Source organism: Gastrolobium bilobum, unplaced genomic scaffold, assembly GCF_033153095.1.
Source record: "Gastrolobium bilobum isolate Gb01-03AN ecotype WA unplaced genomic scaffold, APGP_CSIRO_Gbil_v1 utg7600, whole genome shotgun sequence".
Classification (NCBI taxonomy): domain Eukaryota; kingdom Viridiplantae; phylum Streptophyta; class Magnoliopsida; order Fabales; family Fabaceae; genus Gastrolobium; species Gastrolobium bilobum.
In genome coordinates, this window is record NW_026897674.1 from 536,433 (window position 1) to 549,784 (window position 13,352).

The 13,352-nt window shown below is 31.9% G+C and overlaps 2 protein-coding genes across 2 annotated transcripts; both read left to right on the plus strand.

Annotated features, from left to right (window-relative positions):
- The first annotated feature begins 2,144 nt into the window (after positions 1-2,144).
- LOC133309228 (UDP-glycosyltransferase 83A1-like) lies at positions 2,145-4,233 on the plus strand. Its single transcript, XM_061509986.1, has 2 exons — positions 2,145-2,780; positions 3,262-4,233. Exons 1-2 carry the CDS (start codon positions 2,282-2,284, stop codon positions 4,110-4,112), a joined length of 1,350 nt encoding a protein of 449 aa, XP_061365970.1. The 5' UTR covers positions 2,145-2,281; the 3' UTR covers positions 4,113-4,233.
- Positions 4,234-7,134: 2,901 nt separating this feature from the next.
- Positions 7,135-9,576, plus strand: LOC133309226 (UDP-glycosyltransferase 83A1-like). The gene is made up of 2 exons (XM_061509984.1): positions 7,135-7,615; positions 8,490-9,576. The coding sequence occupies exons 1-2, from the start codon at positions 7,138-7,140 to the stop codon at positions 9,338-9,340; spliced, it is 1,329 nt and encodes a 442-aa protein (XP_061365968.1). The 5' UTR covers positions 7,135-7,137; the 3' UTR covers positions 9,341-9,576.
- The last annotated feature ends 3,776 nt before the right edge of the window (positions 9,577-13,352 follow it).

Here is a 13,352-nt window from a genome sequence, read left to right on the forward strand (position 1 = left end):
AGTAAATAAAAAGGCCTATCATGGTCCCTAAGAAATTCAAAATGGACCCATTTAGTTGAAATCGTGGTCCCTCATAAATTCAAAAAAGATCCATATTAGTCCCTAAAAGGACTAAAATGGGTCCATTTTGAATTTCTTAGGGACCACGATGAGCCTTTTTATTTGCTAGGGACTAAAACGGACATCGTGAAATTTGCTGAGGACCAAAAATGGTATTTACTCATTATAAAAATGTGTTGGTGGGTCGGTCTTCCGGGCCGAGTGCAGTTTGCCACCTCTAACTATCAGCTTGTAAAAAGTTTTTATATTTATCCACAAAAAAAGGTTTTTATAGTTGCATCTAGGTTTTTATATTTTACCTCAGATATGAACTTTCATTTACTACAATCAGATTTATAAAATAATAATAAACAATAATTTTTTTGCAAGGATTAGTGTCATTAGTCTTTGGAATTTCACAAAGTCATATTTACAAAAATTGAAATAAGATTTAGTAATTTAATTATAAAAGAAGAAGGATAAAATTTCAATTAAATTATAAAAATATAATGGTGGGCCGGCCCTCCGAGCCGAGCCCAGTTTTCCACTTCTAACTGTCAGCATTTTATATAAATAATTTTTTGTTGTTGCAAGAATTAGTGGCGTTAGTCTTTGAAATTTCACATATTTGTATTTACAAAAATTAAAATCAAATTTAGTAATTTAATTATAAAAGAAGAAGGATAAAATTTCATTTGAATTAAAAAAATATATTATCCATTAGAGAAATCAGATTTAGTAATTCAATCGGAATCCCACCCCTTTTTTTCTCTCAATGATAGAGAAATATTTTTTTGACTCAAACGTATAAATTATTTTCCAATAGAAAAAACACACAGAATCTTTTGTTTGTAATATATATAACCAACTGAACATATTAACGTGTTTTTTTTTTCTGCTTCAGAGAGTCAAATACCTACATCAAGAAAATACTAGGGGCAGTTTGGATGGGTTTAAAATTTTTTTTTTTTTTATAAGAAATAAATTTTCTACATACATAAAAGAGTGGTGGGTTCCACTTCTATTATTTTCTCTTCTTACTTGTAATTTTGTTTCTACTATATTAGATAACTATTTTTCTTTAAGAAAAATATTTCCCTTTTTATAAATATATTTTATAATTTAAAAAATTATTTTTTTATTTAAAAGAAACTCGTAGCATCCAACCTATAATCGAATTGTGTCAAGATATTATTGAATGCAAGCGTATTTTTTTTTTAAAAAATTGATCTTGCATCAAAAACTGTAAAATAAAATGAGAGACAAAACCAAAATCAAAATAATTTTTAAAAAATATAAAGAGTAAGATTTTACTCTGTGGTTACCTTATTCTTTTCCAAACATATGCACATGGGATAGGGACAAGTTGAAATGCAATGAGAACATTTACTTATGGTTATGGGTTCTGTTGAAAAGTCTCCTCAATTATTATCTAAAATGGCGTGCTCTGGCAGGTATTAAATTCAACTTCAACTTCAATCAAAGCATCATGTAAATTTTCTAAGATACCTTTCGACATTATTACGACATTTTGACTGTAAGTCTAGAATAAGCGAAAATTCTTCTTAATCAATTATGGTTATATTTATCTTATTATATATTAAAAAAATAAATTTTTTATACACATAAAAGAGGAATTAATGTAATTTTTTTTTTCTCTCTTTTTATCTGAGAGTTCCACTTATAAATGTAACTTTATAATATAAGATAATTATTTTTCTACGACATAAGAAAAATATTTAATAAATATTATAGTATATATTTCATATAGAAGTTTGTGTACTAAATGAATGTAATAGTAGATTAATAAATTACTTACCTTTCAATATTATAGCAAATATTCAATGATTAATATATTAATATTTTATGAAAAATATATTTCTCGCACACATAAAAATAGGTAAAATCTAATTTTTCTTTTCTTTTTTCTTTAATGAATTACACCTACTTTTTTTTGTACATTATGATAATTTTGTCTAGTACAATATAATATATCCTTAAATGCACAAAGTACGAGGATTTTAGCTTGATCTGTCTGGCAGATGGTCTCATAGTCCAATTCAACCAAGTCTAGTGTTTTGAAAGTTCTTAGGCTCGATCCATCGGCCACGATGTGCATATAAAAGAATGACAATAAATCCTTAAGTTTCACCGAAAACTCCCTCAATATCAATCTCACAACCTTTGAAGCTTGAAAATCTTTCAGCTTTCTCGCTCAGACTTCGTTCCCTGCAGCACGCAAATGGGCATCCCTCACTTTCTTGCTATACCATATCCAGTTCTTGGACATGTGAATCCCCTTATGCAGTTCTCTCAGGTTCTAGCCAAACATGGCTGCAAGATCACATTTCTCAACACAGAGTTCAGCCACAAAAGAGCAAATATAGCTGCTGGTGGTGCTGCTGGCCTAGACAAACTCAATGATGGTTCACAGATAAAGTTTGTCACACTCCCAGATGGTTTGGCCCCTGAAGATGACAGAAGTGACCACCTCAAACTTGTTTTCTCAATCAAAAACAATATGCCTGCTATGCTTCCCAAGCTCATACAAGACATTAATGCTTCCAATGTTGACAATAACATCACTTGCATAGTTGTTACAATGAATATGGGTTGGGCCTTGCAGGTTGGCCACAAATTGGGAATTAAAGGTGCTTTTTTATTTCCTGGCTCAGCAACTACATTGGCCTCATGTCATTGCATCCCAAACCTGATTGATGATGGAATCATAGATTCAGATGGTAAGATTAATATTTACTCATTCTTTTTACACAATTTTTTTTTGGAAAGTTATATTTGTTATCATTTTAAGCTTATCACTCTTACTGTCGTTTTGGTTATTGTTAGATCATTTTGAAATCAACTGTTGGAAAAAAGAATCATTAATTTTGAGTTAATCTAACAATAACCAAACAAATAGTAAGAATGACAAGTCTAAAATAGTGATAAGTATAATCTTCTCATTTTTTTATACTTAGTTATATATAAATTTCATCAAGAAATCTATTTTCCCAAAATTAAGGAAATAAAACTTTTGCTTCACAATTTTGGGAAGTCATTGAAAGAGTGATTTGGCATTGTATTTATATTCACTTTTGAGTATATTCATGTCGCTGTATGCACACATGGATGAATTTGGCATTGTATCTAACAAATTACTTCTTCTAATATTATAGAAGTACAAAAATAAGTACTTTCTTAGATTTCATTTTTGAATTGCAGGACTACCCACCAAAAAACAAGAAATTCAGCTTTTCCCAGATATGCCTATGATGGACACAGCAGACCTACCATGGTGTACCCTAGGTAAGACCCTGTTCCCTCATATAGTTCAAGAGATGCAAACTATGAAGTTAGGAGAATGGTGGCTTTGCAACACCACTTGTGATCTTGAGCCTGGGGCACTTGCCATATCACCAAGGTTCATGCCAATTGGTCCATTGATGGAAAGTGACAACAATATTAAAAGCTCATTCTGGGAAGAAGACACAACTTGCCTAGAATGGTTGAATCAGCATCCACCTCAATCTGTCATATATGTTTCCTTTGGTAGTTTGGCAGTTGTGGACCCCAACCAATTCAAAGAATTAGCTCTTGGACTTGATCTCCTTAACAAGCCTTTTCTTTGGGTTGTGCGTCCAGATAATGATAACAATGTAAACAATGTATACCCTGATGAATTCAATGGAAGTAAAGGTAAAATTGTTGGTTGGTCACCACAGAAGAAGATATTAAACCACCCTGCAATAGCTTGCTTCATTACTCACTGTGGTTGGAATTCTACTATAGAAGGCGTCTGTGGTGGCATACCTTTATTGTGTTGGCCATTTTTTAGTGACCAATTTGTTAACAAGTCATATATTTGTAATGTGTGGAAGGTTGGATTGGGATTAGACAAGGATGAAAATGGATTAATATCCAAGGAAGAGATAGGGAAGAAGGTGGAGTTACTGCTTGGCGATGAAGAAATTAACGCAAGATCATTGAAGCTGAAGGAAATGATCATTAATAACATGGTTAAAGGTGGCCAATCTTCAACAAACATCGACAAGTTTATCAACTGGGCCAATTAGTAATACTTGGGCTATAGTTTGGATTGGAATATGGAAGTTGGATTTTTTTTTATTTTTTTTTGACTTTTTTGGTTTGAAATTTATTACATACATATATATTAGACAAAATGATCTAGAATAAACAGACATATGAAAATATTAGGATGAGATTCTTCATATCCTATCATTTCATTTGTATTAATGAAGTTCCTTCAATAAGTCATGTGTTCCCTTAATTCATTATTATAGCCCATCGGTTTTTATGTGTTACATGATAGTCGTTTTCAAGAATTTCTTTTGCCTTCATTTCGCTGACACACCTAAGCTCTTAGATGAAGGTTATTATATTAACAGTTGATATGCACCTCTCACACAAGACTCTATTATGGTTGAAGGATGGATAATACAAAAATTCAATTTTTTTTTTTTTGGAGTTACCCAACCCTAATTATCTCTTTGAGACGAGTTGGCTCCCTCTGGTATCCCCACGAGCTTCGACTCTTTGAGCCGGCTATGAGACTAATCCGGAGTGCGGGGGAACAGTGATGACTAAAGGTTCAGCCCCCTCCCCAAGAATGCATTCAGCGGGAATCGAACACATACAAAAATTCATTAATTTGTACTAAGAAATTTTCATAGTTTTTAATTATTTATTATTAAAATGGAATAAGTGAGATCAAAATTTTATAATACTTAATTATTTATTAATAGAATGAGAAGGTAAAATTTGAATTCGTAATTATTTAATCACATAGCCTTTAGCTTTGATACCAAATAAAATTGAGCATAACAGAGTATATTCAAAGACATGATTTTTCTTGCCAAAATTTATGCTCACTTTAAGAAACTTGAGTAAAAGTTCAGTAAAAAGCAAATGGGAGATTAAAAAATAAACTCAAAAGATGAATGTAAATAGAGTAAATAGAGAGACGTCCGAACACAAATTTTATAGAAGTTCTGCCCTAACTCGGTGTTTATGCATACTCTCTGCTCTGGGAGAAACATCAGTAAGTTAATTTCAATTCTTGAAAGACGAAAATAGTCTTGAAAGATTCATACATCTTGTATGGATATCATCGAATTCAAATCAGATTAGTTGATAAATGGATGAAGATGACTCTGATACCTTTTTTTTATTTCTTCGACCCTAATTCTTGTACATTTAATTATTAAGTTTTTGACTAATCACTCCTGTATATATTTTCAAGAAATAAATTTATTTTCAATTTATAACAGAAATTATATATATATATATATATATATATGGGCTTATCGTTTCTCAAGTTGCTTGAGATAATTTTATTAAATCATAACCGTACAAAGAGGGATCAATGGTAATGAAGGAAGAGAGAAAAAAAAGAATCATAACCATTCAAAGGTGAATCAATCGATATAAGAAAATAAATAAACAAAACGACGTAGTATTGGGTGGCGGGAATAAGCTTATCTCAAGTTGCTGGAGAAATATTTTTCCCTATATATATATATGAGAAAAATATTTCTTAAGCAGCTTGAGATATATTTGTTAGATCCTGTATGACCTTGCTATACCGAAAGGTATGCGCTCAGAGATACCTAAGAGGTAAGTACCGTAATAGGCTTATAGCCAGTATTCTAATCACCGCGCACAAGCAACAGACTGATAGCCAAGACGTGGGTGTGTGTAGGGCAGTAATAGTAAATAGGTCAAAAATGTGTACCTGAGGTCTTTAGCCTCTTATTTATAAGGGTTACCTCTAGGGTTTGTGTAGATCTCGCAGTTGCAGTAGGATTCAACTTCCTGGCTGTTGAGATAAGGATTCTATCCCAAGTATCTTGTTGATTAATATTGTCAGGATAATTAGGCACTTATCCTTTAATGACTTCTTAGGTAGGTAGTTAGGATATGATATATATCCATAACAATGTTTATCTCCGTCCACCACAAAACTATGTCGTTTTGATTGTTTATTTTCTTATATTAATTGATTCACCTTTTAATAGTTATTTTATTTTTCTCTCTCTTCCTTTATCATCATTGATCTATATTTGCACGGTTATGATTTAGTAGCCGGATATAAAGTTATCTCAAGCTGCTTAAGAAATGATAAGCCCTATAGAGAGAGAAAAATATTTCTCAAGCAGCATGAGATATATTTATTTTCGTTCACCCCAAAACTACGTCGTTTTATTTATTTATTTTTTTATATTAATTGATTCATATGATTCCCTTTTTTCTCTTTCTTTCTTTATCACCATTGATCCATCTTTATACGGTTATGATTTAGTTGTCGGAGATAAAATTATCTCAAGTAGCTTGAGAAATAATAAGTCAATATATATATATATATATATATATATATATATATATATATATTGCATTGTTGTAGCTGGATTTCAATCTTCTATTCTCATTTATTATCCCTTTCTTAATGTATTAAATTATCGTAGTAGACTATACTATTAACCGTACCATGTAAGAATAACTAAACGGTTAATTATGTTATTGTTGAACACAAAGGTCATTTCTAGGAAATATCTTTAATGTTACAAATGCATCTAATTTTCGGTATATCTTCCAGTCAGAATATGATGTAAATTTTATTTTTGTCACATGTCACATTATAAGTGGAAAATAGGTACTACTAAATTTTTTGTCCATTTCTAGCTCCCGATTAGTGTTCATCATGTCCTACAAGCCAGCCACGTTCCATACAACTTCGACAATTTTTCTTCCTCGTAGAAATTAGTATTTTTCTATTATTATTTTGTTTTTAGATTTCTTGAGACCCACGCATAATTATTGCAAGAAGCCAACTCATTGAGTCAACCGATTACCACAAATTTTCGTAGAAAATAGCATTTTTCTATTATTATTATTTGTTAGCTATCTTGTGACCCACTTATAACTTGAAGAAACCAAAATGATTCTGCCAACCTTCACGTAGACTTGAGCAACAAATAAATTAGTACTATAAACTCACACCTTTCTTCTCTCAGTCTTCTACTCACCAAACGTTACTATCCACTCTCTAGTCTCTATTCCATTTTCTTCACATTCACTGACATGAGTTATCCACATTTTCTTGTTATGCCTTATCCAATTCTAGGACATATGAATCCGCTTCTACAGTTCTCTCAGATTTTGGCCAAACATGGCTGCAAAATCACCTTTTTAATCACTGATTTCAATAAAAAAAGAGTGAAGATGGCAAGTGAACCCTTAGGATCACAGATAAGGTTTGTGTCACTCCCAGATGGTTTGGATTCAGATGACGACAGAACTGACCAGGCCAAGATAATATTGTCACTCAGAAGCACCATGCCTACTAAGCTTCACAACCTCATAGAAAATATCAATGCCTTGGATGGTGACAACAAGATCACATGTCTAGTAGTTTCTAAGAATATAGGATGGGCCTTGGAAGTTGGACACAAATTGGGAATAAAAGGGGCATTTCTATGGCCTGCATCAGCAATTGCTTTGGCTTCCTATGAATCCATCCCAAGGCTTATTAATGAAGGAATTATAGATTCCCAAACTGGTAAGTAGTAATTACTCTATATACTACATAATCTCACAAATTATTTGCATGTTAAACTTGATTAAGAAAATCAAGCAATTCAGAGACAATCACCACAAAATATCAATGGCCAATATAGTATTCTTCCCTGCTTGTTGCAATTTTTTTGTTTTTGTTTTGGTGAGGGAGCTTGTTGCAATTTTTACTTGTATGGTTTGATGAAATATTTTCAATATTTTTTACCCTCAAACATCATCAAATTTTAGCAGTAATTGAATCTGACTAATGGTAGATACTGGTTTTTAAAATTTGAACTAGTTATTGACTGGATCTAAGTCTTGGTCATTGAGTAAATTAATAAACTACATAATAATAAACTATAATAGTTGTGCATTCAGTTGGGTGGTTTATCTTTCTGATGATAAAGTGTTAGCCAATTGATTATAGTTGGTCACAAGCTTATATTTTTCTCTCTATTTGAATTACCAAGAAAGTGCCTCATTTCTGTGTTTGAAAAGTCAATTGAGTAATCAAAAGCCACCTACCTACCATTGGGATATATACATTGCACCTTTTGGCCTTATCACATTGTCTCCCAAATCTCTCTGTGTCCAAAAAAGTCCCCTCCTTTTCCCCTTTCAAATGATACTTTATTTGTTTGGTTGGATTGAAAGGAATGGAGAGAATAAAAGAAATAGTATGGAATCATATTTCTTTATGTTCAAATATTTAACTAAGAGTCGAATGGAACTAAAAGAATAATTATTTTTTTTATCATCATTTAGATATTGTATAACTCTGCTAAATACTATTTCATCTCAAATTTTCAGCTAATTAATGAGTAGTAAGTAGTAACACTGACAGTGACAATTCTTAAATTTTTTTGGCATTAAAGGACTACCAACCAGAAAACAGGAAATTCAGCTTTTACCAAATTCGCCTATGATGGACACAGCAAACCTGCCATGGTGCAGCCTTGATAAGAAAATTTACCTTCACATGGTGGAAGATACACAAACTATGAAGTTAGGAGAATGGTGGCTTTGCAACACCACTTGTGATCTTGAGCCTGGAGCACATTCCATATCACCAAGATTCATGCCAATTGGTCCATTGATGGAAAGTGTCAGCAACAAAAGTTCATTATGGGAAGAAGACACAACATGCCTAGAATGGTTGAATCAACAACCACCTCAATCTGTCACATATGTTTCCTTTGGTAGTTTGGCAGTTGTGGACCCCAACCAATTCAAAGAATTAGCTCTTGGACTTGATCTCCTTAACAAGCCTTTTCTTTGGGTTGTGCGTCCTGATAATGATAACAATGTAAACAATGCATACCCTGATGAATTCAATGGAAGTAAAGGTAAAATTGTTGGTTGGTCACCACAGAAGAAGATATTAAACCACCCTGCAATAGCTTGCTTCATTACTCACTGTGGTTGGAATTCTACCATAGAAGGTGTATGTGGTGGCATACCTTTATTGTGTTGGCCATTTTTTAGTGACCAATTTGTTAACAAGTCATATATTTGTAATGTGTGGAAGGTTGGATTGGGATTAGACAAGGATGAAAATGGATTAATATCCAAGGAAGAGATAAGGAAGAAGGTGGAGCAACTTCTTGGCAATGATGACATAAAAGCAAGATCATTGAAACTGAAGGAAATGGTCATGAATAACTTAGTAGAAGGTGGTCATTCTTCAAAGAATCTCGACAAGTTTATCAGTTGGGCCAAGGATTAATGGTGCTTTTCGTAATAGTTTCCAAGTTTGATATATATCAATTGGGCCGAGGAATCTTCTTTTAATTTGATGATAGACAAAATGATATATCAAATGTTAGGTTGAGGTTTTTTCAATTCCCATAAAGTCCTAGGCCAAGTCATGTGCCCCTTATTCTATATTATGCTATAGCAGAGTTTTAAATTGTGGTCAACCACCGTAATTCGTGCTCCAAATTGTGATCTTAGATCTTTTTGCAACCGATAGTTGCAATTAAGACCACATTAACTTTCATTTCTTTAGCAATTGTTCACAATCTTAATTAAGCGCAACCGAAGTTTAAATCATTATCCCACAATATGCTTGATTTATCTGCTTTCAAAGATTGTGTTTCATTAACATACACAGGAAGAATAATATTTAACGACACTTTATTCAGGTGCTAACTTTTATGATTTTTTTTTTTTTTTTTTTAAAATTGATGTTATGAAAATTATTCAATGGAAGATAACCTTTATTTTGTCTGTAGAGATTGGGTTTGTGGATGGTATCATGAATCACATTTAGTTCCAGTCTAGAGTATTTGACATTTTGACCCAATACTTTGCCTTTCCTAGTTTCTACAAAATGTATTTGGATTTTATATACTTCGTTGAAAGGGAAATTCACAATTTTTTTAAACATAATTTGAGAATCCTATAAAGTAAAATCCTATTCGTTTAACGACGAAAAAAAAAAGAATAATGTAAAATGTTGAGAAAAAAAATAAAGTTTACGCTGATTGTAAATAAAATTTGTGAAGAAATAATCATGACACATCTTACCTCTTATTTTTTATTATACTATTATTTTATGAGGCGGTATTTTTTAGTTATCATCGATTTTTAGTTATTATCTCTATTATTTTTTAATCAAATTTAGATTCAATATCACTTGCCTCTTATGGCGGAGTCAAAAAATTTTGTGAGGATGGGCAAAATTTTAATATACAATTTTTTTTAAATTATAATTATTTATATGACAAAGAAATATATATATAGGGGCAGGAATTCTTACACGGGTGTATATGTTAGAAGTCTTACACTCAATCTTGACCATTGATCAACTTGTATCCAATGGCTCACATTACTAAAAATTTGAACCCTTAGATATAAGTGGGATTAACGGACAAGATTAAGAATGTATCTTACACTTGTGTAAAATGATCCTAACCTATATATATATATATATATATATATATATATATATATATATATAACTAAATTTTTTTATGTTTTAAGAGAGCGATCATTAATTATATGAAAAAAAATAAAAATTAATGCTCTAACTAAAAGGTTTGTATAAAATTGAAGGAAGGTAGGCGGTTGTAATAAGTGGGAGAGTGACTATTTTGTCACACCTGACAAAAAAATTTACCAGACTGCCACGCCAACTGTAAATTTTGCCAAAATGTCATGCGGGATATTTCGCTACATTGTGTAGCGAAATATGCTATGTCAGACTGCACAGTCAGCAAAAATGACACGTGTCAAGCAAGTAGAAATCCACTACACTGTGTAACGAATTATGTCGCGTGTCATTTTGGTAAAATTTACTGTTGGCGTGACACTCAGGTAAATTTTTTTGCCAAACGTGACAAAATGATCACGTAATAACTATAATAAACGAGTAATAAGTAATTCATTCAGTACAACAAAATATATTTTACATAAATGGGGGTTATAAAAGACTTTTACGCAGTTTGCCGTGAAACAATTTAGAGAAGGTCCAGAACTATCACAGTTACACTTACATGAGGCACTTTTGTATTTTATTTTTATTTAATGACGATTTTAGATATAGTTGCATTATTAATGAGTGAATAAACCATTACTGCTTCCACGCATAACGTCAATGAAGTCACAAACAATAACCACGTGATTCTGTTGTAAAGGTCAATGATTAATCTTTCATGATTTTCATCAAGACATGCATCTCCACTGGTATGTGTCATTCAATTCTTAACTATATGAATAATGACGCCAAAGGCTTCATGAAAATTATTGATGAAATAAAAGTGAGTATTAAAAGAAGATGAATTTCTTAATTTTTTCCTTATTTATTCTGTAATTTAAAGAAAAAATAGACTTTATTTCCTCCCCTCTGATTCTGGAATAGTGACCAAAATATTACTGTTTATCAAATTTTTTATCTAAATGCCACACGAACAATGTTATTTTCTAATATGCTACGTGGACAAGTTTGCTAAGCACTGTAACGAACTCGATTTGCTGACGTGTCACGTTTCTAGTGGACATCAATTTTGCTACATGGGATAACGAACTTAGTTGGAATGCATAATTACCCCGAACTTGGTTGCAATACATAATAAAATTATGCATTCCAACCAAGTTCGCTACCCTAAGTAGCGAATTTGGTACTTGATGTTCACTAGAAATGTAATACATCAGGAAATTGAGTTCACTATAATACTCAGCAAACTTGTTCATGTGACATATTGAAAAATAACACTGTTCACGTGACATTTGAGTAAAAAATTTAATGAACAGTGACATTTTGATAAGTGTTCCCCTAATTCCCTTGTCTCAGTCTAGACACAAGAGCAATGTTGATAAAATCGGACCGACTCGGGAACCAGTAAATTGGTCATATAACCGGTCCGATTGAAGCAATGGATCAGTCATGCATCAGAACCGGTGCGACCTGGTGTGACCCGGTCGATTTTCATGAAAATCGGTGACCCGGTCGGTTAATCGGTGACCTGACCCGGTCCTAAAAAAAATTCAATTTTTTTTTTGAAAATAAAATAAAATAATAATGGACATATTTGAATATTTTTTTGCTTATTGACTTACATAAGTTATGTACCTACAACACTAATATTATCTTAATTATGCACAATGCAGAAAATTTTGATTTAATTTATAATTAGAGGAGTCGTTTATTAAACTTGAAGTCGCGTACCACAATCATTATATTTTTGTTTGATCCTTTATTGGATAATAATATGTGGCTTTTTATTTTAATATTAAAATATTTGAAATTTTTATATATTTGTTTAGATATTTGAGTATTAGTCCCATAGCCGGCTCAAAGAGTCGAAGCTCGTGGGGATACCGGAGGGAGCCAACTCGCCTCAAAGAGGTAATTAGGGTTGGGTAACTCCAAAAAAAAAAAGATATTTGAGTATGTTTATAATTTTTCATATAAATTATAAAATTACATATAATTACTGGATCATGTTGAATCAATTATCTATTGATTAAATAAGTGACCGAGTACCTCAACCGAATTAAAGACTAGATCGATTTTAATAAAATTGCACAAAAGTGAACCAAATTCAATCAATTGTTTCGCCCTAATTTCCATGCAATTGATATGACAGTGCCACCAACTCTAGTTTTGTCTTGTCACTCACTGCTATCTGAACATAGGACTTTCGGCCATAATCAGCCACAAGGTGGATCCCAATTCCCACATGCACTTTCTACCTCATTTTCTTCTCTCTCAAGTTGGATCCCAGGATCACGCGGTACTCTTTTATTAATGTCACTATCTCTTTTCATTTTCACTACCAAACAAAAATAATTCAGTCTATATACATAGGGTGGTCATAGCCTTCACACTAACACTTATTAAAATCTTCTCCGTATAGTTGGTATGTATCTACCAAAGCAATAATTCAACTTGATAATAACTATTTAGAACTAGCAAGATAAGGTTACTGAAAAAACAGAATAACAAATGAAAGGTGCTTGAGTTATAAATACTCAAGGTGGCAAATTGTAGCACGTGCTGTAAACAAAAAAAAATAAACAAAAAATGAAGATGCATACAAAAATTAAACTAATAAAAATAAAGATATTAAATTAATTAAAATAACATAATTTATGTTTTTTGATTACGATGACAGTTGCACTGAAAAACGAAAAATAAAAAGTTGAACATGACTCGTATAGAATAGAGCAATAAATTATCGTAATAGAAGGCTCCGAGCATTGCCAACCAAAATTATAAAGTATTGCACATTGCA

Bases quoted from the DNA above. Each gene is read 5' to 3' on its own strand.
- LOC133309228 (XM_061509986.1), top strand. From the start codon at position 2,282: ATGGGCATCCCTCACTTTCTTGCTATACCATATCCAGTTCTTGGACAT. The intron at 2,781-3,261 runs GTAAGATTAATA...TTTGAATTGCAG, and splicing joins TGGAATCATAGATTCAGATG to GACTACCCACCAAAAAACAA.
- LOC133309226 (XM_061509984.1), top strand. From the start codon at position 7,138: ATGAGTTATCCACATTTTCTTGTTATGCCTTATCCAATTCTAGGACAT. The intron at 7,616-8,489 runs GTAAGTAGTAAT...TTGGCATTAAAG, and splicing joins AATTATAGATTCCCAAACTG to GACTACCAACCAGAAAACAG.